The 24,405-nt window shown below is 37.1% G+C and overlaps 1 protein-coding gene across 3 annotated transcripts in view; it reads right to left on the reverse strand.

Annotated features, from left to right (window-relative positions):
* Positions 1-18,181, reverse strand: part of edil3a (EGF like and discoidin domains 3a) — a 317,498-nt gene extending 299,317 nt beyond the window's left edge. For all 3 annotated transcript variants that reach the window (XM_087254105.1, XM_087254104.1, XM_087254103.1), the window contains exon 1: positions 17,798-18,181. In XM_087254105.1, the coding sequence (XP_087110231.1) occupies positions 17,798-17,861 (64 nt within the window). In that variant the 5' untranslated portion in view covers positions 17,862-18,181. The remainder of the gene's footprint in view (positions 1-17,797) is intronic.
* Positions 18,182-24,405: the final 6,224 nt, after the last annotated feature.

Here is a 24,405-nt window from a genome sequence, read left to right on the forward strand (position 1 = left end):
ATGTCATTCATGAGTCTGCAGAGGCGAGGAAGATGTTGAATACCCAAAAGTGCTTGTGGAATATGCTGTACTATAGAAATCACGACAGCCAGGAATAGCACCTCAGTACAAAAGAGCATATACTGTAGTCATCTAGACTTTTTTTTTTTTTTTTTTTTTTTTTTTGAGGAGTTGGGAGTGATTGAGATTATCTAATTAGACAAAATATGAAACAACCCAAGAGAACCGCAACCGGAGATCAGCCAATAATTCCCAAACAACCCACCCACTCCCAGAAACACAAAGACTAGCCAGAAGTCTGCGTTTACTTCCAAATTACTTGCTAATGAGGCACCTGGCTAGACATGAAATGAAAACACCTTCTCTGATGTTAAGAACCTTCTTAATTTCTCCCCCTCACTTACAAACCCAGCAACTTAGATACTGTAGATGTTCTCTGACATACTATATGGATGAAGCTCTTCTACAGGGATGTCAAACTCAGTTCCTGGAGGGCCGCAGCTCTGCACAGTTTAGTTTCAACCCTAATTGCACAAACCTGATCAAACTAATTGAGTCCCTCAGGCTAGTTTGAAACCTTCAGGTAAGTGTGTCAGAGAAGGGTTGGAACTACTGTGCAGGGCTGCGGCCCTCCGGGAACTGAGTTTGATGCCCCTGCTCTAATATATCCTCTTCAGTACTTAGGGTGATTTTATTGATTGGGACTACAGATGTAAATTAGCTTTATAACTAACTCTGGTACATATCATGTTGTACATTGTCCCTGAATGAATGAATGAATGAATGAATGAATGAATGAATGAATGAATGAATGAAAACTACAATGTGTGTGTGTACTTTGTCTTAATTTACAACATTTTGTGAAACATTAACTTGAGGTTGTTTGTCTGATGAATTGTACTGGATGCACCCTACAGAAAGCTAAATTGATGCCCAAATTGCAAGGACAGAAAAACAATTTACCAAATTGACATTTAAAGGCTGTTTACATAATGTAGGTAATGAAAGGTCATTTATTAGATGTAATGCATAAAAAAAATAAAATATCTACTTTTCCCAGAACTCTAACATTTAACACACAACTTTAACTTTAACACACAAGACCTTGTCAAGGCAACCACTGCTATGGCAATCTGCATGTTTGTAATCTCAAAATCTAATGTTGGCATACAAAACAAGCTGCATTCATAATTAACACCAATTTGCTAAGCCATATTTCCAAATGATATTAAAACATTAACATTTTTGACAATAATGGCGCATTCACACTAGCGCTTTTGGTCCACACCCTGGTTTGTCTGATATCAAAGTATGGTACACTTAGCTAGAGTTTACGTGTCTTCTGACCTCGGGTGCGCATTCGCACCTGAAAGTTTGTGCAAACTTGCACTTCTGATATGAATGCAATTGTACTATATAACAGAAGTGAACCGCCAACTGTACCAATAGTATCTGGTTGCAGCCTTTATGATGCAAGCTGAGATTGCATCACTCAGCGATGCAATGTCAGACACAATGCACTCAATGGAGTGAGTGACGTCACTGTGACGGGTTGGGTTAGGGGTGGGGTTATGTGAGCGCATTAAAAAGCATTGGATGCAGCTCAGATTGCACTGCACCAGGTCTGCATCCAGACACCTTTTAAATGCACAACAAACTTTAGTTTTTATAGCGTTCATATGTATGTGTATCACCTACACAGTGACAAGTGGGACAAACAGTGATAATGTCTGCTTATCTCCACCAAAAATGACTTCTGCAGACTTTGCATGATGTTCTAAACGTTTTTAAAGTTTTTTTATTTTTATTTTTTATTTTTTTTGCCAGATAGATGCACGTGGCTCTTTGTATTTCAGTTATCTTAACAGAACCAAACAAATCAGAAGCAGAATATGAAAGTATCAGAAACAGAATATGTGTACATCTTCATTTTGACGCTTTGCTTTTGTGGCTGTCACCTAGCAACAGCTGTCCCACAACAGCAGCTTGATGACGCAAGCATACCAGGGGTCAGAAGGAAAAAAAGACTGAACACAAACTAGTTGAAAAGGTGGCAAGGGGGGATAATCAAATTTGGGTCCGGTACTGGCAATTGAACCAAGTGTGAAAGCACTCTGTGTTTACACAACAGCAATGTGGTATAAATGTTTGTTTTTTTAAACATGCCTCGTCTTTCACATGAACCTATAAAAAATAAATAAATAAAATGTTATATGCATTTCAGGCTAACAGTTGGCAAAGTCACTAGAGCATATCCGACTTGCATGTATGCACATAACATCATTTCACAAAATCATTTTTTTTTCTGTAATTTACAACAGTATCATTTTCAAAAAAACTGCACTTTACATTCAGTTTTCAAAAAAAATAAAGAAAAGAATAAACAGCCCGAATGAACAGTTTAAATGCATAAAATGTTTTCAGTGTATACCTAAAAACTGTTTTATACATGCCTTCTGAACCATATGAAATTCAATTCATTTAAATTTTACTCACTTTTAAATTAGATTTTTTATCCACCCTGTAAACTATAGTAAATTATAAGCCATTCACAATTTAGTTCTGAATGATGCACGTCCCTGATGTATAATGATTTAAGTGAATGTGTTTTAAATAAATAAATCAAATATGACTCAATTTAACATTTAACATTCTCTCATGTCAGATCTGAGAGCAATACGCTCTTTGCAAAGCCAGCTTTAATCAACTTCACCCTTTTTTAATAAAAAAAGTAAAAAAAAAAAAAAAAGCTTTAAAGAGCTGTGGACCTTAGGGATCACAAGGAGAACTTGCTACACAGGTAATTTTAGCACAGCTTTAAATAAACTGTTTAAATATGCAGCAATCCAGATCAAATCCACCCTCTATCACTCCTAGACACATTGGCATAAGTACTGCAGTGGTCCTTGTTAACAGATGCCATGTGAAGTAGACAAGTTCTAAGGGAGGACGATTTGTTTCCTAGAGAGAAGAAGAGGGTTATTTGCTTGGGAATGACATCCTCTTCATTCAGTTTGACATCCTGCCATCTGTTATTCTAATTCGTAACTCATTATGAATGTCCTTTTATTCACAGTCAGTGATAACACACTACACCCAGTACTGGCCCTAAAAGACAAACAAAACATGACAAAGGAACTGAAAATAAATTTGACTTACATGTATGTGTGACTAATGTTCTCTATCTATCTATCTATCTATCTATCTATCTATCTATCTATCTATCTATCTATCTATCTATCTATCTGTCTGTCTGTCTGTCTGTCTGTCTGTCTGTCTGTCTGTCTGTCTGTCTGTCTGTCTGTCTGTCTGTCTGTCTGTCTGTCTGTCTGTCTGTCTGTCCATCATTGTCGTCTATCTGTCCGTCTATCTATCTATATATCTGTCCTACCATCCATCTGTCCTTCCTTCCATCTATCTATCTATCTATCTATCTATCTATCTATCTATCTATCTATCTATCTATCTATCTATCTATCTATCTATCTATCTATCTCCGTCTGTCTGTCTGTCTGTCTGCCTATCTATCTATCTGTCTGTCTATCTATCTATATATCTTTCCTACCATCCATCTGTCCTTCCATCTATCTATCTATCTATCTATCTATCTATCTATCTATCTATCTATCTATCTATCTATCTATCTATCTATCTATCTATCTATCTATCTATCTATCTATCTATCTATCTATCTATCTATCTATCTATCTATCTATCTATCTATCTATCTATCTATCTATCTTCTTCTTCTGTCTGTCTGCCTATCTATCTATCTATCTATCTATCTATCTATCTATCTATCTATCTATCTATCTATCTATCTATCTATCTATCTATCTATCTATCTATCTATCTATCTATCTATCTATCTCCGTCTGTCTGTCTGTCTGCCTATCTATCTATCTATCTATCTATCTATCTATCTATCTATCTATCTATCTATCTATCTATCTATCTATCTATCTATCTATCTATCTATCTATCTATCTCCGTCTGTCTGTCTGTCTGCCTATCTATCTATCTATCTATCTATCTATCTATCTATCTATCTATCTATCTATCTATCTATCTATCTATCTATCTATCTATCTATCTATCTATCTATCTATCTATCTATCTATCTATCTATCTATATTATGAATGAATGGACAATTTTAAAATGTAAACTGGATGAAGAAATGGATTGGTAGATGGATATACTGACAATGTTTAAAATGTTTAAGTCTTTCCAGAAGAGTTATACACAGTGGGTATTAGAATACCACTAAGATAATAAATCAAAAGAGCGCTGAAGTTATGTACTCCCTGAATCCCACACACAAAAAGAATTGTTCATTTCATGCCACGTCACTATTTATTTAATGCCATGCTCTGATTGCTACAGAAAGCTCAAATCTCTTGTTATATCTGTACCATTCATTAAGAGTGAGGAAAATCAGTCTTCATTTTTTTCCACATCATTCATGTAATGACAAAGAGGAGCTGACTGCAATCTCTTCAGATGTAGACTGAATTAACCGGGCTTTCGGTGCAACTCATTCTACAACAGATCTATAGGCATTATACATGGTATTAAGCTTTGTGCTAATATCTGAATAAAAAAAATAAAAATAAAAAAAAACAGTCATTTCATGGAAGGCCATTTTTTGTTAAATGCCATGAGTTATTGTTTACAGAATGCTCACGTGTTGTTATGTTTGCCAGTCCATAAGATATTATATTATATGCAGCCATCTATCTTGTGTTTTTGTTTCTTTCTTGGGGAGGAGGGGCGGTATTTGTTCATAATTTAAGGCAAGATATCATGACACAGGATATACTCCACTGCAATCTGTCCTTCTGATGCACAATGGCCCACAGGCAGTATGCACCACAGGTCTGGACATCTAGCATAGTCAGCAACATTGGGTTAACACTAAATCTCTCAGTGGCATTTGATGATACCCCCACTGGCACACCATAACACTGCCATGCCCCCAAATTCTCCAAGGAGCTCTACAAAGCCAAGCATTAGCATTCCCTTTCATCTCATTTCCAGATGCTTGCTGAAAAAAAAAAAAAAAAAAAAAAAAAAACAACAACAACACATCAATTTTCACATTTAGAAATTGCTAATACATTTTAGAATTACAGTTTTTCTCAGTCGCTTTGGTGCGTTTCTCACAACACTAGTGCATTTTTAAAAACATTTAATGATTTTCTCAAAACAATTAGTACAAACTGCAAAACCTAGCTGATAACCTGCAAAAGCGCATCACATGCTCAAAATGGATAGTTCATTCCTCAAAAGCAAGTATTGATGTCAATCAAAGTGTCAGTGTCATCAAAATGAAAAGTCCTGACACCATTGTTTATGAACAAGATAGTCAAATGGCTTAGTCATGTTTTCATTATGACAGTTTACTCTGGACATTTTTTCAATGCAAAAAAAGTCTGATTTTGGTGACACTTCCTGAAAATGCTCAAGACAGCACTATATACTATTTGCATATCCATTTGAAAACTACAGTAAAGTTAGACATCACTGCATTTAGTAAGGTATCTAAGTACAAGACACTGAATATGTATGTTTCACATTTTTACTGCATTTGCTCTTTGCAATCCTAATTTATTCCCAGCATTGTTCAAAAGAATAAATACACCCTTATTTACAACAAACATAAACTCCCTTTAGGTAGAGCTGTGCACAACTGTAAACTATATTGCAGTACATATTGGAACTGAGCCTACAACATACACAGGTCTGTAAATCATTTATCAAATTGTTCAATTTTAAAGACATTTTCAGGAAAATAAAGATTTAAATTTGTTAAAAAAAATAGCTTGACACATTTTGACAACTAGTTTAACATTTTTGTATGCAATGACTCAAGTAATGAAATGAGGACTGTTAGTTTTATATAATGACTATTCAGCATTTACAAGTTTAGTTCATTTTGACTGACATGACATAAGCAGATGATGATGTTCTAAACAGCAGAGAGTTGTATGAAAGCAATTGATGCATGTCCAAAAGCATTCGCAATTTGTTGGAAAGAATGAAAAACTGCTACTAGGGATGTGCACAAATGACTAATTGTTTTGAGAAATGCAATAACTGTTGTGCAAATGTAAATAGTGTAGCGTGAAATGCATGAAAGCGTAAAGAAAAACTGTAATTACAAAGAATCTATAAGTGAGCTATTGAATCAAACCTCGTAATGTCACATATAAAACACTGATAAAAGTAAAAATAAATATGTAAAAATAAAGTAAAAAATCTACGTACATTAACAGTGTTTTGTAGGTCCCCAAGAAGCATGTGATTTGATTTCACCACATGAAACATAAAGTTAATGAGTATGTAAATATGTAAACAAAAATAAAAACATGTTTACATGCTAAATGCTAAGCAGGTGTAGAAATTAGCTTATTCAAAAATGCTACAAATGACTTATCTCTGCCTCATTACTTAACCAAAATTCAGATTAGGTCACAATCTGGAGCTATTATAAACACTTAACTGTAGCTTTCATTTTATGACTGTAAATTGTCACAAATATACATATATCGCATTCGGACCCTGAGCATGCCTCAATACCGCTGCCACATTTGTACAGTGCTCCCAGGACAAATGTCATTCAATGGATGTCATACGCACTATGTCAATACTCAAGCCAATCTAAAGATGCAAACAAAGAAAAAAAAAAACACAAAGGCATAACATTTCATTGGTAAGATTTAGTTTACGTTTTTGTATGTTACAAACTTTGTGCTCAACAAGTTACGTTACTGATGATGATACAGTCACCTACTGCACTGACCATAAGGCAAAGTAGCACCAACTCAGCAAACAATGTAAATGAAACATGACAACAAGACGCTGATGCCAGAAATGTGTATTATTTTCGGCTAAGTCAAGTAACTTATAAGGGTGCCTGATAACATAACAGTGCCTACGCCTCAATGTGCATACTTTCTACCATAAATTATTGAATATTTAAGATGTTATATACCATTTAGATCAGAAAGGTGAATATGCACATTGAGACGGAGGAATATTGATGGTTGACACGAGTCGTTTATGATGGAGATTCATTCACAAACAGATTGCTCCCTCTGTTAGGAATAAAAGTAAAAGCAGGAGATGGGATGTTTTTCAGGACATGGATTACATCAAATTTAACAGGGAGGGAGGATAATACATTTAACAATCCATGCACATGCTTTTTGTAAGCAATTGCAGTGCGGTCACGCATCGATATAGAAAAGTGATATAAAATTATAATTTTCATAATTTAAAAAAATATTTGCTAACTGACCGCCAGCAACAATCCTGATCATAGATATACGTATATCTATGGCTTTGGATGGCCAGTCCCCCACAGCACTTTAGTCCCTCAAAGGGAGCTCTTCCCTTTACTAAGATGGCGGCTCTATTAACACATTTCTTCCAATGGACAACATTAACGTTGACAACATCTAATGTAAATATCTATGGTAAATTGTTAGCTTGATGTTAATTTTATCTTTGATGAATTTGCTGCAGATTCCCTGCTGCATCTGTCTTTGTTTTTGTTTGTGTTGTGTTTTGTTTTAGGCAACACAATGACACAGTAGGTAGTGCTGTCGCCTCATAGCAAGAAGGCCGCTGGTTCGAGCCTCGGCTGGGTCAGTTAGCGAATCCGTGTGGAGTTTGCATGTTCTCCCTGCGTTCTTGTGGGTTTTCCCCCACAGTCCAAAGACATGCATTTCAGGTAAATTGGGTAGGCTAAATTGTCCATAGTGTATGAGTGTGAATGAGTGTTTATGGATGTTTCCCAGAGATGGGTTGTTGCTGGAAGGCTGAACATCCATTGCTTAAAACGTGCTGGATAAGTCGGCGGTTCATTCCTCTGTGGTGACCCCGGATTGATAAAGGGACTAAGCCAAAAAGGAAATTAGTAAATGAATGAATGTGTTTTGTTTTGTTTTCTTCATTTAGAAAGATCCATGATTATTTCCAGCCACTTAATATAATTAATAAAGGGACTAAGCTGAAAATAAAACAAATGAAAGAATCTAGGAATGACTGACAAATATAAACTATCCAAACGATTAATGTACAAATACTTGAATATCCTATAAATGAATAAATTTAGCCAATATACAGTCCTTCCATCAAAAGAGAAAGCAACTAAATTGACTATACTAACAAGCTAAATCTTGACCCCCTATTATTCTTCGCACAGTCCAGTCTAATCTTGTTCTTGTGATGGAGGTGCCCTAGCATGAGATAATACAGGTCAAGTCCTGTTCATCTACAAACGCCAATGGTGCCATTAGTCTGTCAAAACAAGTGAAAAATGAATCCATCTTTCATTATTAGCAGGATTGCATGGGCACAGTCCAGACAGTGATGACCACAATTACACCCCAGCGTACACGAAAAGAAGGGCAATGAGTAAAGTTCAATGACACCTCATCAGAACGGAAGGTCATTACGGAAAGATTGAGTTCTGTTTGGCCATGTTGCTCCACTCATGATTAATTGTGATCTGTGAGCCTATCAGAATCAATGATCTAGAAAGGAATGGCCTCTGTACACTCATTAATGAGAGTGAAAGCGAGGGATGGAACAAAAATGAATGACAAACCCATCTACTTCTCTTAGCCACCTACGAAATGAGTCTTGTGAGAGGGTAAAATGATGTAATATGGCTGCCTGTTGTTCTCAAGAGGCAAAGAAGTCATTTGCTTAACTAAGAAAACAATTGAACTGGCACTATATCATAAAAAAGTACACGTCGACACTCAGAATCGCAATCAACTCTGCAAGTTCACTCTTGAAAAATGCTGTGGTCACATTTACATTTTTAACAAGGAATCTGATTGCGCTTTGCATCTATTTAATGAATCTATTTTTTCACTCTGACGTCTCGTTAAACAGAGAGCCTACGGTGGATTGTTTCTCAAAAGAGATTTGCTTAGATTTTTTTTTTTCCACAAAGTAATAGCTAATGTCACGCAATAAATAAAGCATGGAGGACTCACGCAGGGAAGCCGTTCTAATGAAGTGGCCATCTGACGCTGACAGCACAGTTCATGTGTGTGGGATAAAGACCTGAACTACTAGAGCTTAAGGGCCCACAGGGTTAACCAACCAGAACAAATTTGTCTCACACTCTCAACATGGGTCCCCTGTCAAACACAGTCCTGTCCTCGAGCTGGGATAAAATAGTTACACTGTCACGGATAAAGTGCCCAATACAAAGTGGAAAGTGTAATGCAACAAATATTGAAAAAGAAAGCTTTTTTGGGGACTAAACTGTAGTGCATGGGTATATTATTCAGAAAATACATGCAAACACATAGATAAACAAAAGTAGAGGATGTCTAGACACAGTTTACGGTTTAAAAACAATACGATGAGTCACCAAAAGCATCATCTATACAGAAGACCTCTATACTCCACTTTCTATTTCAAAATTGCAATTAGTTCTTACAATAGCAGGACCTACAGTATTGTCATGATTCATAGATTTTTTTTTATTATTTATTTATTTATTTTTTTGTTACTTTGACTTTACAGTATATCTCATAACTTTATTACCTTCAATAAAAGGGCCATGAAACCCCTTTCTTTCGGTTCAAGTCTATCTCAGAAATTTTTTTTTCAAAAAATGCTTCATAATGGGCATGGAGCTCTGAGGAGAGCAGAGTGAGGAGTGGGCATGGCCAGCAGAACAGGCAAAAATGTCAACTCACAAAATGTGACGCAAACTGTGAGGAGACGCATGATTTTATAGTTTACAAAGTTAAAATCAAAGAAATTCACAGTAATTTAATACCCTGTACATATGTTATTTCATACACATATAGCCACAATATGTAAACACTGTAAATGAGTCAGACCCAATCCCCAGGTCTGACGGTCACAGTGGATAGCAGTGCAGCATGTCTCTTGCCCAGTGCGTGGCACCCCCATGAAATTTTCTTAGGGGTGGCTATTTGAGGCCACACCAAATCTTGGGGTGGCACACAAAAAAATAAAAAAATAATGAATTCATTGTAATGTTATGTTTTTTTTTTTTCTGGTAAATTAAATACTCTGGTTTTAATTCATTTTTTCAAATACTTTTAAAATATTGCAATTTATTCTTTGAAAATCAATTACCAAGTATATGTGTAATCCGAATATAAATCAATATTTAACTTAAACATTTAACAAACTGATTTAAAAATTTCAAAATGCATTTATTTATGTTCTAGGATTTGTAGTTTTCAATCAGATAAAACACAATTTTTCATTTAAAAAAAATAATTTCTTAATAAAAAGTGTACAATCTCATGAACCCAAAGTCATGTTCCGTTTCTCGTCATCAAACAATACTAAACAAATTATGTTATTTTTCCTTCATTTAAAAAAAAAAAAAAAAAAAACTTGAATTTGTTGTGGTAAAGTCAGCTTATTTGCTGCGATTGGATGTCTATGGTTTATCTCCGAGGTGCAGCCAGAAAAGTCAGTAAAACATTCATTCAGCGCATGCTTAAAGGGGGAGGGACAGCGAATCAGCAATGTCTGTGGCGCCAATCAATCCACAATAATTTGGTGGATGTATTTTATTTATTTTATAGAAATATTGTGAATTTACGTAAGAACATTTATCTATCTATCTATCTATCTATGATCGATATATCAATCCATCCATCCATCCATCCTTTTTATTTTACGTTAGGCACAAACAAAGTTCTATACAGCAGTTCACCATCTGTCATGAATTTTTTTTTTTAAAAATCAATCGAAGCACCTTTAGGTTAAAGGTGTCTACACACATTACAAAAAAAAAAAAAAAAAAAAACAATATCTATAACACAGCACATACATTCCGCAACATGCCCCCTTATCATCAGCAGGTTTTATTTCACGGTCTGCCTGAGACAGTTGGTAGGCTAACAAACCAGATGCCTTTTTATCAGCAACCCAATATTCTTATACAATGCAAAATGGCATGAGATGATGCACAGGGAGCCTATCCAAGCAAAAGATGTTTAAGGAGCATTGATTTGCTCAAGCCAGCAGCTGTGGCCTCTGACATTGAGAATAGGGTGTTTGCTTGTAATTGCCCCCCGACAGTTGCATGCATCAATGAAAGCAGCCACTGAAATCTCCCACGCAGTCTCAAACACAGTGTGGGAAATATAAGGTGCTGCAAGAAATCTGATCTGTTTTGCACACCCATAGATGCTGGACCACTTCTGGATGTTAGGCTGCATTAAGGTGTATAGGGCTGCACAATTTTAGCATCAATATTGCAATATTTGCATCCGCAAAAGTCACATTGCAAAGATATGCAGTTTGAGGTACTGAGTCTGAAATATAGTTGAGCATGAGCTGCAGAATTGTATTTAAAGGGGTGGTCCACTACGATATCATATTTTAAACTTTAGTTGATGTGTAATGTAGCTGTGTGAACATAAACAACATCTCAACAACATCAAATTTAATGCAAAGAAGAGACATTGGCTTTTACAGAGTTAGCTTGGCAAAGCCTACAGCGAAAGAAGTTTTGGGGACTACAAAAAAATGCATCTGGGTTAATGATGTCATAAACCCTTCAAGTTATGCACATTCACTCTGTTCAGTGAAGGGGCGTGGCCTCAGGCGCTGTAATGTTATAGTAGAGAAAGTTAAAATGGCATCCAAACGCTGCTATTTCCACAGAGCTTGTTCTGTTTCTGTATTTGGTCTTCCAAAGGACACGACACAAAAAGGGAAGTGCTTATAATTTAATTTTATTTATATTCCAGAAAATTATTACAAAAAAATATCTAGCTTTATGCTTATAGCTTTTTGGCACTGCTAACAATTTAGCTACAAATTCACATTTATCTGTCAATCCGCTGTAAACACCCACAATCTTCAGCAGCGCTGCAGTGTCTCTCTATGCAGCCCCTTTTTTCTGCATTCTAAATCTCAAATAACAAACTTGCAAAAGATATGTGAACATTTCATGTTACTTACACATGCTTATTATGAATATATGACACTTGTCAGATTTTATTTTAGGGAGCAGGCATGAGGTTCAGCTAATGTAATGTGTATTTATATAGCGCATTTATTGTGTATGGCCATACACCCAAAGCGCTTCACAATCATGAGGGGGGTCTCTCCACACCACCACCAGTGTGCAGCATCCACTTGGATGATGCGACGGCTGCCACAGGACAACGGCGCCAGTGCGCTCACCACACACCAGCTATTGGTGGAGTGGAGAGACAGTGATAGAGCCAATTCAGTGGAAGGGGATGATTGGGAGGCCATGATCGTATGGGCCGATAGAGGGACTTTGGCCAGGACACCGGGGTTACACCCCTACTCTTTCACGAGAAGTGCCATGGGATTTTTTAATGACCACAGAGAGTCAGGACCTCGGTTTAACGTCTCATCCGAAAGACGGCGCCCACTGACAGTGTAGTGTCCCCTTCACTTTTCCTGGGGCATTAGGACTCACTTAGACCTCAGGTTGAGCGCCCCCTGCTGGCCTCACTAACACCACTTCCAACAGCAACCTAGTGTTCCCTAGTGGTCTCCCATCCAGGTACTAACCAGGCTCAGCCCTGCTTAGCTTTAGTGAGTAACCGGTTTTGGGCTGCAGGGTGATATGGCTGTGGCAATATAATGGATAATAGTGGTGGATAATAGCTGTGTCCTCTGTGTCATTTTCTGTCTGACTCAGGCTCAAACTGATATGGCAACACTGGCTAGTTACAGAGCAACGGCAAAGCGTGCGTTTGTAAGGACTTGGCACTTTTCCTGGTGACGTGGAGACGATCTGCAAATCACAGCTCAATATGTTAACTGACCAATCAGAGCTTCTTGAGGGTGGCCCTTTCAGAGGAACTAGGAAATATGAATGTAGTGTTCTTGTTAGCAGAGTAGGTGTATATAACTAAAAGTAAGATTTATGAAAAAAAAATAACCTGATTTTAGTATTTATACTGAATTTATATGATTTATGCAAAAAATAATAATTATATATATATATATATATATATATATATATATATATATATATATATATATATATATATATATATATATATATATATATATATATATATATAATTCCTACTGGGAATTTTTGTCTCGTTTCTAGTCCATAAATTTGATCTTGACATTTCTTTTGATGGTGAAAACAAAATAGTTTTACTTGCTCTAAGAACATTTTGATATTTGGACAAGAAACTAGACCAAACACAGTAATAAAAGCATTTTTGTACCTGAATAGTGTTAGATTCCCCAGAAAACCATCAAAAAGTGCTATTCAAAAAATCTTGTGAAATTGTATTCATATTAGTAATCAAAAATTAGTTTATCCAATTTTTCAAATATTGTATAGCACTATGTGATACTGTCAATAAAGCAGCCATATACCCCAGATTAATTACCAGAAATGAAAATTATGTAATCAGACTGGCATTTTGGTAATTTGTGTCTTGAAGAATGTTGGTATGCAACATAGCTTAGTTTTATTTTTTGGATCATATAATGAAAATCAAAGAAAAACAAAACAGTTTGGATCCCTTGTTTTCCCATATAAAGTATGTAAAAAACATTTACCAAAAAGTAGTAGTCCTAAATTTATAGTATCCATAAAATGGTAGGCAAAATGTCTCTGCTTGACCTACTGTACTAGCGCATTCAACAGAAGTAGAGTAGAAAGGATTTATGAATGACAGTGATTAAAATGCAAGGTGATTCACACCACTTATTTTCATGTGAGTTTATTTAGTAGCTGTTATGCAGGGGCTCCAACCAGCAATCTTCTTGCTGTGATGTGGCAGTGCTACCCACTGCGCCGCTGTGCCACCCATTGGAAACCTTAGCCATTGTTCTTATGTGGTGAATTCTAGAGGGTATACAGCTGCGGAGTCATTGATAATTATTTATATGACAACAACAATACAATAACTGTACAACAATAATAACTAGCTTAACATTACTAATTAGTAATTTAATAAACAATATAAATAATTATTGTTATGTTGTCTGTGCGTTATTACCGTGGGGGGTAGGTTTAGGGTTAGCTTAGGGGTAGGCGTTAATAAAATGCAACGTAATGGGTAATTTATTAAATAATATAAAGAATTCTTGTTATAATTAGTTTTTAAACATTACTGTAAGAAGTATGTTTTAGGCTGGGGTGCGATTAGACGTTTATAAATACAATTATTGGGTAATTAAATACATAATATAAACAATTCTAACTCCCAGACACGGCTGCATCCCTTCTAGCAACTATAGTATGAAAAGAATATATACTATGGACGTCAGTCATATTTTCTTCAGAATCTCAAGAAAAAACTCAAACCAGTTTGTAACAACTGTAAATTATGACAATTTTGAGGTGAACGGTCCCTTTAACAAATATTACTTAGTCCTGACTCTCACAAAGTAAACTCTTTGAACTTTTAATTTCTTTGCAGGAAACAAAGAAAAACGTGACTGAAAGTGAGGCATGCCACCAAATCACACCTTGAAGCATGTCGAATGTGTGACATCTGAATGTGCTGTGATTAATTGAAGAACTGCCACTGATGATTTCACTCTCTCACCAAGCCAAGGAACAAGTGCACCCCGAGGTATTGTAGCTAACAATCCATTATTCAAGGAGGAGGCTGCGGCTCCGAGCTGCAGAAGCACAATTGACACCAGGAGGCTCTGAGGCCATGCTCAGTTACAATTATAGCTCCTAACACAGCTAGACTGGAAGAGGAGAGCACACTTTAAATCGCAGACCTGTGAAGCCGAGAACACTGGGAAGCTACAAACAAGCGTTCAAGCGGGACCAAATATTAGTTCATTTGCCTTCTTATCCAGGAACATAACTGTCAGCTGAAGATTATTTGGATTGATATGTCTATAGTTAATTCTTCGGGGAGGCAACTTAGAAAGCAATCTTATCTGCCTTTGAGCAACACTTAAAAGATGAAGTATTTGCAATTCATAGCCTCAAAAAAAAAAAAAAAAAAAAAGTATGAGGATGTTTCATCAGTACTATATATTTCGTTGCTCTTGCAGCCACAAGGAGACACTTTAACAAAACAGGTTCATCCCCTCAGGGAGCAAAGAACATTAAAGAAGACTTTCTTCTAAATGGCTGAGATTAAATATAGAGAACATTTGAAGATTTCTCATCTCAAGAGAGAAAAAGACACCAACACATCTCAATTGAAGATGTCTTAATGTCTCAAAATGAACTTACATTTACCATTAAATCAAATTAAGAAATCGAATGTCGATTCAGTTTAACGTCAGACATTTCTCATCAAATTCTTTTACTTGTTTTGAGCAGAAGTGCCCAAAGTAGGGCCCGTGAGCCAAAGTTAGCCCATTGTAACCTTTGCTTTAGCCTGCCATGCCTTCCTATCAGCAAAGAAAGGGATAATGATGGGGGGTTGGTTGGGGCGAATGCCTTTGGCAGAGATCATCATTTCGAATTTAATGTACAGCATTTTGTTTGTTTGTTAAATTGAGGAGCAACAAAAAGACAACTAAAATTAAATGTTTCACATGAATCAGACTTTTACAATGTAAATACTGTCACTTGACAGATAGAGAACAATGTACAAGACACCGGTTAGCAAATCAAGGCAAAGGCAGGAGCAGCTCAACTAGTGTATTCAGTATTGAGCTTCGTTGTGTTATAAATGGGATTATTTATGTTTTAGTATAATAAGTTGATTATAAAACATTTAAAATATACTGCATGATCATTTAATATGTGTTAAAGCAACTTTTTATATTTACTTTTATATAATAAGCAAACAAATGTGCAACTTTTATGTAATAGGGTTTGGTATTTTACCTTCTGCCAACAGCCCTCAATCAAGTTTGGTTTTTGGCCCTTTTTAAGAAAAGGTTTTGGCACCCCTGGTTTAGAGATATCTTATTCATATTAGTTTTATAGTAAATTATTTGTTTTATGCTTATTTCAAATGATTTAAAAAATATAATAATGATAAAAAACACCCAATGATGTTTCTACTGAGATGTGAAAGAGTGAACAGGATTTCCTCTGAGCCAGTCTCCCATGGCATGCACTGAAATTGTACATTTGTGCAAGATGCCTGATAAGACTTACATTTTTATTGCTAGAAGGTCAGCGTGTTCAAAATCACAGTTGAACAAACTATAGATATTGTGGGAAATACTGCAAGTTACCAAGAAATCCAATTCCATGTCAATACACAACACTTTATTTTTAATGATTGTTATGAGAGGGGATTTACGTGCCACATATGACAACATTGGGTGCAACCTAAAACAGCAATTCAGCAGTAGTTGCATCTCTATGTACAATGTTAAAGATAAAATCCAAGTGATGCAAATCTATTGAAAGAAGCTGCAAGAAACCTGTCCATTCTTATTCTGACAGCCCAATTGGATCCAAATGGACGTGCATCACTCGCATGTCTACTATAGGAGAATACATTCACTGTGATTGGAGATCGATAAGAACAGAGAGAAACATCCACTGAGCTCCGGGAAATGGATCTCAAGTCCATCCAGTGTGACAACTGATCAGTCTCCTCCTATTTCACAAAAATACTGATGTAATGTGGCAAGTTGCTTTTACATTCATTCTTTAAAACTCCCTAGTTTGTATCTTTTAACATATTGTTGTTGTTGTTTTTCCTTACAAAGTATATTTTATTGATTGGTAGTTTTTTTTTTGTTTGTTTGTTTTTGCAGTTTTTCTAAAGCATTAATCCTTCGTAAAATAATGTTAGACACATTGTCACTTGCGAACATTAACTATGTTTTCATCCAGAGTTGTGAATTTATTTCATGAATGCAATTAAGATCTTGAATCAAACATTTATGAATAAAGCACCATTTCAACCATATGTCTTCATGTAAAAGGAATGTAATATATGCATAATACAAATAAATGTTTATACAATCAGGGACACCACTGTAGCTTTTTTCCTATCATAGTTAATAAGCTGCAGCAGATGGCATGCAACATTAAGTGACTTTTGTGTTTCCATCATAGTTTATATGCCAATTTTTATCAATTGAGCACTTTATTTTGTAGAATTTATGCACATCTTGGCACTTCTATTTAATCAGTGTACTGGAAACAAAACCTTGTCATTAAACCTGTGATGATTTCTGATTTTACATTTGAAGGTAAACATTTTGCAATAATTTCATGGCATTATTATATGTATATTAGCAAGCTTCATTATTATTATTATTATTATTATTATAATAATAATAATAATAATAATAATTATTATTATTATTATTATTATTATTATTATTATTATTATTATTATTATTATTATTATTATTATTATTATTTTCATCCATATTATCAAAGAACTAGGCTATTCCAATAGCAAGCACTAGTGATTCCTGTTTCAAGAATTACATGTTAAAAGAGCATGCCATAGATCTAAAAACCGTGGGAGTAAGATCAGGAAAGCCGTAGCCGCCTGTCAGTGGGATCCCATGTAAATAACGTCTCTCCTACTACATTCACTTGACTTGACCAATAAAAACAACATGAGCTATTATGAATGGCATTTAAAAAAAAATGCGAATGTGGCTTACTCTCAGAGTTACAGCAAAGTAAGCATGTCTTGTTTGCTAATTTCATGGCACGTTGAGACGCGCAACAAACATTTTGTTTTAAACGAGCCTTTTAAGGTCATTCTCCGACGTGCCGAATAAAAGCAGTACTCATTCGGTCTCCCTGTCCAGCAGCAATTGAAAGTTAAAACAACGTCCATGGCAAAAACACGCATCCTACGCTTTGTCACTCACCTTTGACGAGATGCGGGACAGCGAGGTGCACGCAGAGGGCGATGGAGACGAGCAACGGTCCCATCCTCACCAAACAGCGGTTACGAGCTCCAAGGTTACGAACGTTCAGCGGCAGCGACGGACAAAACTTCTTTCTTCCACTCAGTTACACGCAAAGGTCTTCGACGAAGTATCTCCCAGGACAGGTGTCAGTGAAGTCCGTGTTTTTCTCCCAGAAAGGGTCAACGGAGATGAACTAAATGATCCTCTTTGGAGTTCCTCTTGCCCTTCTGCTGCAGTGGTGCGCGGCGAGATAACGGAGAGGCTCCGCGCGGGTCCCGATCAAACGGTGATTGCGCGCGGCGGACGGTCAGTGTAGCGCTCGAGCAGCGGCGCTGTCTTACTGATAAAGACGAGCCTCGCTCCTCCCCAGCAGCCCTGGAGCCTCCAATACACAGAACGAACGGAGAAATCCAAATGGGTGGGACAATGTCAGTGTATTTTAGTTCACCCCGGGAAAGACGCTCTGAACAGGTACAACACTTCTGACCCCCGCTTCCGATCACACATTTATCACATACACACTCTCTTATCTTTGTCAATAGGTGTGTGAGTGGGATGTCAGGGTACAACGGTGATGGCTTTAATATTTAATTATTTTTGTATTTTTATTATTATTATTATTATTATTATTATTATTATTATTATTATTATTATTATTATTATTTTATCTTTTCATTTTTTTTTTGCTTTAACGCCAAAATAAATTATAGGCTAGATGTGCTTGTTACAATTTCTTTACCCTAACACCGTAGTGAATTGTTTCACAACAGTTGAGAGTAATTATTCATTGTTTTTCTTTTCGGCTTAGTCCCTTTGATCTAGGGTCACCACATCGGAATGAACTGCCAATGTATCAAGCATATGTTTTATGCTGCGGATGCCCTTCCAGCTGCAACCCATCACTGGGAAGCATCCATACACACTTATTCACACACATACAGTAGGTTTAGCTACGGACACGGACAATTTAGCTTAACCAATTTACCTATACCGCATGTCTTTGGACTTGTGTTGCGGAAACCGGAGCACCCGGATGAAACCCACGCAAACATGGGGAGAACATGCAAACTCCACACAGAAACACCAACTGACCCAGCCAGGGCTTGAACCAGAGATTGTGTTACTCATTGTGCCACCTTGCTGCCCCAGATGAAAACAGTTTATTTTCATTAGTTTATGTTCATAAGTTATTATGTGTATCACAATATGTTTATCCAATCAATCCAAACGTTTTATTTAAAGCAGCTTAATTTCAAATTGAAAAAGTTAACAAATAAAAGGCCTATCTGATTTAATATCTGTGAGTTTCTTTTTTTTTTTTTTTTTTTTGCACTGTAAAACGTGCAATAATTTACAGCTGGAAGAGCATAGGCTGCATAAAACGTGCTGGATAAGTTGGTGGTTCATTCCGATGTGGCGACCCCATTTTAATAAAGGGACTAAGCCGAAAAGTAAGGTTTAATTAGCAGAGTACCATAGTTTTGCTTAAAATATTGCAATGCACACAACATTATGGGTGACATATCAGAGTTCAAAATTGTTGGTGCGCGTCACGCTTGCTCATCTGTGAATAAAGCTTGGCACCGGAACACGGTGGGCACATGACAGTTTAAAGGGCACCTATGGTGAAAAATCTACTTTTCAAACTGTTTAGACAGACATGTGTGTACGTATAGTGTATAGACCGTCATATTGGCATGATATAAACAAACACAGTCCTTTTTTTTTCAATTTAACAACATTTCAAGAGTTCACACTTAGCTGATGATTAATTATAAAAGCTTGTTTGGCATGCTGTCCCGGGAGAGAGCCCTGAGCTCATGAGATCCTCAAGCCCAGGGCTCTCTCCTGTTGCAAGGCGGGAGGGGAGTTTGAGCTCTGGTAGATCTCGAAAACTCCCCTGCTGTAGCAAGTGATTGCTCTTGAAAATAACTACGTACTAGAAGCATGTCTATGGTGCCAATTTGGATTGTTCAATTGATTTAATTGCATGTTTTTAGGCGGTGGGAGGAAACCGGGGAACCCGGGGGAAACCCACGTGAGCACGAGGAGAAGTGTAAACTCCACACAGAAATGTCTGCTAGTTTGGTAAAGCCAGGAACCAGAGACATTCTTGCTGTGAGGCGACAGTGCTACGCACTGGGCCACCGTGTCACCCGTCTAAAAAGGAGGAGTAGGGGTGGAAGGGGGGACTCTTTAAAACAAAGATAGCAGTGGAATGAAACCCAGCGTATTTATAGTATTTTAGGAGTCATCTGATTGGAGCGTAGTGAATTGGATAATGCGGATCCAGCCGCTAGCAATCATAAGCACGTGAATCCTCTCGAAATTTGTTTATACATAAACTTCACAAAAACGGTGGACCAGTGGTTTTTAGATCGACCGCAACTTGACATAGGAGTGCAGTCCCACTGGTCAAAAACATTGATTGACATGCACGTCACCATATCCTCAGTTTGTCGTTTCACTTCCGCCTTTTTTTTATTGGTGAGTCAAAGCAACGTCACTAGAGGAACATCCTTGCTCTACTTTTAGATGTAAGGCTCATTGGGCTCAACACAAGATCAGCATTCACCACATGATCGATCTAATCGGAATTATTGTTTGTAACTTTGTTTGTTTATAGGTAGGTTTGCAAACTAGAGAACTTTTCATTGCTTTTACCTTAAACTTTAGCCGTTTGCAATACTCGAGGTCACAGAAGCTCCCTGTGAGTGTGATCTTAACTAGGTGGAGTTGAAAGTGCGAGCGCCTTTGCCTTATGTGAGTGTCGCTCCATGGGAAATAAAATGACAAACTTGCCAGCAGGTTACACACCAGAAGTGCCGCTCGGCGACGCACAGAGTCACGCCATGCAGCGCCATGCATTTTAGAATTCTAAACATAGATTTTCTATCAGGGTATACACAATGGCGCTATCCACGCCTCCCAGCCAGGATTCGAGACACTTGTTTCTGCCGCGTCACAGAGCTCCATCTGAATAGTTTCATTTTAAATAACATGCAAATGTGCGTGCCTGGTGTGCCATGTCACGGCTCTAAGTGGGTCATCCGTATGCCTCAGTCAAAGTTAATTCAGTGTGCGTGGCTATTAGTCTCAGTGTACAAGCTCGGGACTTTAAACTAGCACACAGTTGGCTGTAAAACTATACAAAGACACAGATGATTGCGTACTCTCTGCTTGGTCTGTGTCCGAGGCGTACATGTATGGCTGAATGCTGATCCTCTCATTCATGCTGCTTGCTTCTCTCTGTCTGCCTGTCTGTTGCCAAACACAGAGCGGGGGAGCTCTCGGCTCCGCTCCCTTGTTACATTGGGCGGGAATTTGAAACTAATTTTCATGTGAAGCAAAACACCTCTAACACAGAGAGCTGTGTACACGCCCCCCAAAGTGACACATTATAAAAAAAAATCTGAACTGTGTTTTGAATGGAACCTAAACTGGCACACTCAGAATAACCATAATATTAATAGTAAATCATAAAAGGGGTTAACCATGTGCCCTTTAAAGTATGGCACACCAGACGCACACGTTCACAGGTTAAATTTTAAATGAAACTACTCAGATCGCTCTGTGGTGCAGCATAAATATAAACACTGTCCTAAGTCGTGGCTGGGTGCCACGGAAAGCTGTCGACTTGTGATCCCGATGTGCGTACCCTAATAGAAACTTTTGTGTAGAACTCTAAAATGCATGGCACTGCATGGGGCGATGAAGCGCATCCAGTGTGCAACCCCCTTTAGACAGCAAGTCTTTGTGATGTTACAAAAGTTAAGAAATCTAGGGTAATGTCAGCATACCACCAAGAAGGGCAGACAACATTCAACAGGATTTACTCAACATTTCAACTCAACATTCAACAGGAACTCACTGCAGAATTAAATGTGCACCTCAACTCTCCTGTTTCAACCAAAATTGTTTATTGGAAGCACCACAGGGTCAATATATTTTCCCCTTAGAATTATGTTTCTATCTAATTTTATTATTATTTTTTTTGTCAAAATCGAGTTATTGACATTATTAAATGACAGTATTAAATGACAGCTTATTTAAAGGATGTTTTTTAGAAGTTGTTTACATTAAGACTTTGTTTAAAAATGTTTAAAAATGTTACACACATACTGTTCGATATGGAATGCAAAAACTTTAAAGCTCGTTATCTCAAAATCATTCAGAATGCAGATAGAACCTTATAATTCCAAGGTGTCGATATATGGCTAGAATGCTATAGCCAAACCTTTGGTCACTTATGCCAATGATAAATGTTGGTTTTAATGGTGCCAGCATTGGAAATCTTGGGCTGTGGACAATGTAAAAAACATTATTCTCTAATGAGTTCAATCCCTAACCCCAATACATGTGCTAGATGGGTGTGTCACTGCCAAGGACTACAAACCATTCTGGAGGACCATGTGCACTCAATGATTCAAAAATTGTATCCTGAAGGCAGTCCCATGTATCAGGATAATAATCCCCAATACACACAGCAAGACTGGTAATAGAGTGGCTTGATGAACATGAAAGTGAAGTTGAACATCTCCCATGCCGTGTACAGTCACTGGATTTAAATATTATTGAGTCACTTTGTGGTTCAATAAGTCAGTGTCCAGCAGAATTTAGCTCCAGCTTGCTTCAACACTTCTGCCAGGATGTTTCTAGTATACTTAAATAGAGCTTGATTAGCTGGTTCAGCTGTGTCTAACTGAGTTTTAAACTAAATTCTATCTATAATTCTATTCTAAAACTAAATCTATCTATAATCTGCCCCACTCAGAGATATCATCTAACTCATTATATAATTCATATTCCTCCCCTGTGCCCTCAGGGGGCTGTGTGGTGCTAATCCTGCACCCTTTAATGGCTTGAGGGCAGCAGTTTCCAGTATTTTCTGGCATTTGACCAGGACCATAACAACACTGAAAGCCTCAGCCCTTATGGAGGTTTGAAGAGCAGTTAATTTAACAATCCCCTCTCAGTCATCCAATTCAGAGCTCAACTCAAGAGATCTGGGCTAGTACAGTCTTATATACTTCATAAATACAAAGAAGTAGCAGGCTTGTGTCCTAATCTCGATTTGCATCAGCTAAGCTATTCTGTCAGAACATACAGTTCAAGTTGTTGACTGTCAGGACTATAGTGTCACAAATTCATTCAGAGGACTGGTTTGTAATGATTGCCCTAAAGGACAAGTGTCTGTCCTTCAACAATACGGGCAGTTCCTGAGGTTCGCTTTTTAGTTGAGAATCATAGCAATATCAGCTTTTTCAGTTCAGCTAACACCTTCACAAAAGCTATGGACGTGGCACAACAAACATTGTGTAATCAGGGTAAACGCATACCGTTTTATATTTATGATTGGCTATTTTTCACACAGGGCAGATAGCAGTTCAGCTTTGATATATCATTTTATCTTATATATCAGGAGGTTGGAGTTATGGCTGAATAAATAGAAGAGTGTTCTTTCTCCAGCTCAGAAGGTCCTTTTTTTAGGTGTAGTTTGGGACTCAAAAATGATCCGAGCAATTATGTCCCATATACGCATCAGCTCAAACCTATCAGCCATAAGAAAAGTCAAGCAAAGCCAGTCCGATACGACCAAACAGTTCCAGAGACTGTCTTACAGCAGCTTAATCCAACTATATATTTTGGACTATACATGAGACCTGTACAGTTGCCAAAACCAGGAGGTTCTCCCTGAGGGTAAACCCATTCAAGATGATCAAGATTTCACAGTGACGCCTTCAAGCCTTAGACAAGTGGAAGAAACCCTATTTCTTGTCCCAATGGTCAGTGTTGGGAGCAACCTGTCAATGCATGACACAAATGACAGATGCTTCCTCCATAGGCAGAGGTTGGTCCTGAGTGGTCATCTCATATCGGGTCAGTAGGGAGACCATCATTTTTTGTTGCACATTAACTGCCTTGAGATGATGGCATGGTGTTTCTAGCATTGAAACACTTGCTCCCACACTTGAGAGGTCATCATGTTCTAGTTAGGTTGCAAAACACATCAGTGGTCACTTACATAAACCATCTTGAGGGTCTGAGATCTCAACTAGCACATTAGATTCTCCTGTGGGCTAGAGCTGCACAATTAATCGTAAAAAAGATCGCGATCTCGATTCCACCCTCTAGACCAAAGGTTATCAACCATTTTCATTTCAGGGCCCACTTCACTGTCCAATCAATTTTTGAAGGCCCACCTGTCTGATATTTTCTCTAAAATGTTTTCTTGAAAAGTTCCTTTAAACCCTTATTTATAAACAAATATATAATACCTGTATATAATACTATATTTATAACAAAATCCAAAAAATATAGTATAATATTAGGTAGGGGTGTGACAAGATGCCTACTTCAAGAGACGAGACCAGACACGAGATTGGGTTCATAAGAATGAGACGAGATTTTTAAACTATTTTAAAGAAATCCTTAATGATGAAAATTTTGAATGGAATAGACTTCAAATATTTTGCTAATATATGAATGGAAAAAAAAAGATTTATTTATTTATAAAAAAAAGGTTTTTTAATCACAAAATGCAAAACAATTTAAATGTTTTTTTT

Source organism: Danio rerio, chromosome 5 (genome assembly GCF_052040795.2).
Source record: "Danio rerio strain M-AB ecotype USA chromosome 5, GRCz13ab, whole genome shotgun sequence".
NCBI classification, from domain to species: Eukaryota; Metazoa; Chordata; class Actinopteri; order Cypriniformes; family Danionidae; genus Danio; species Danio rerio.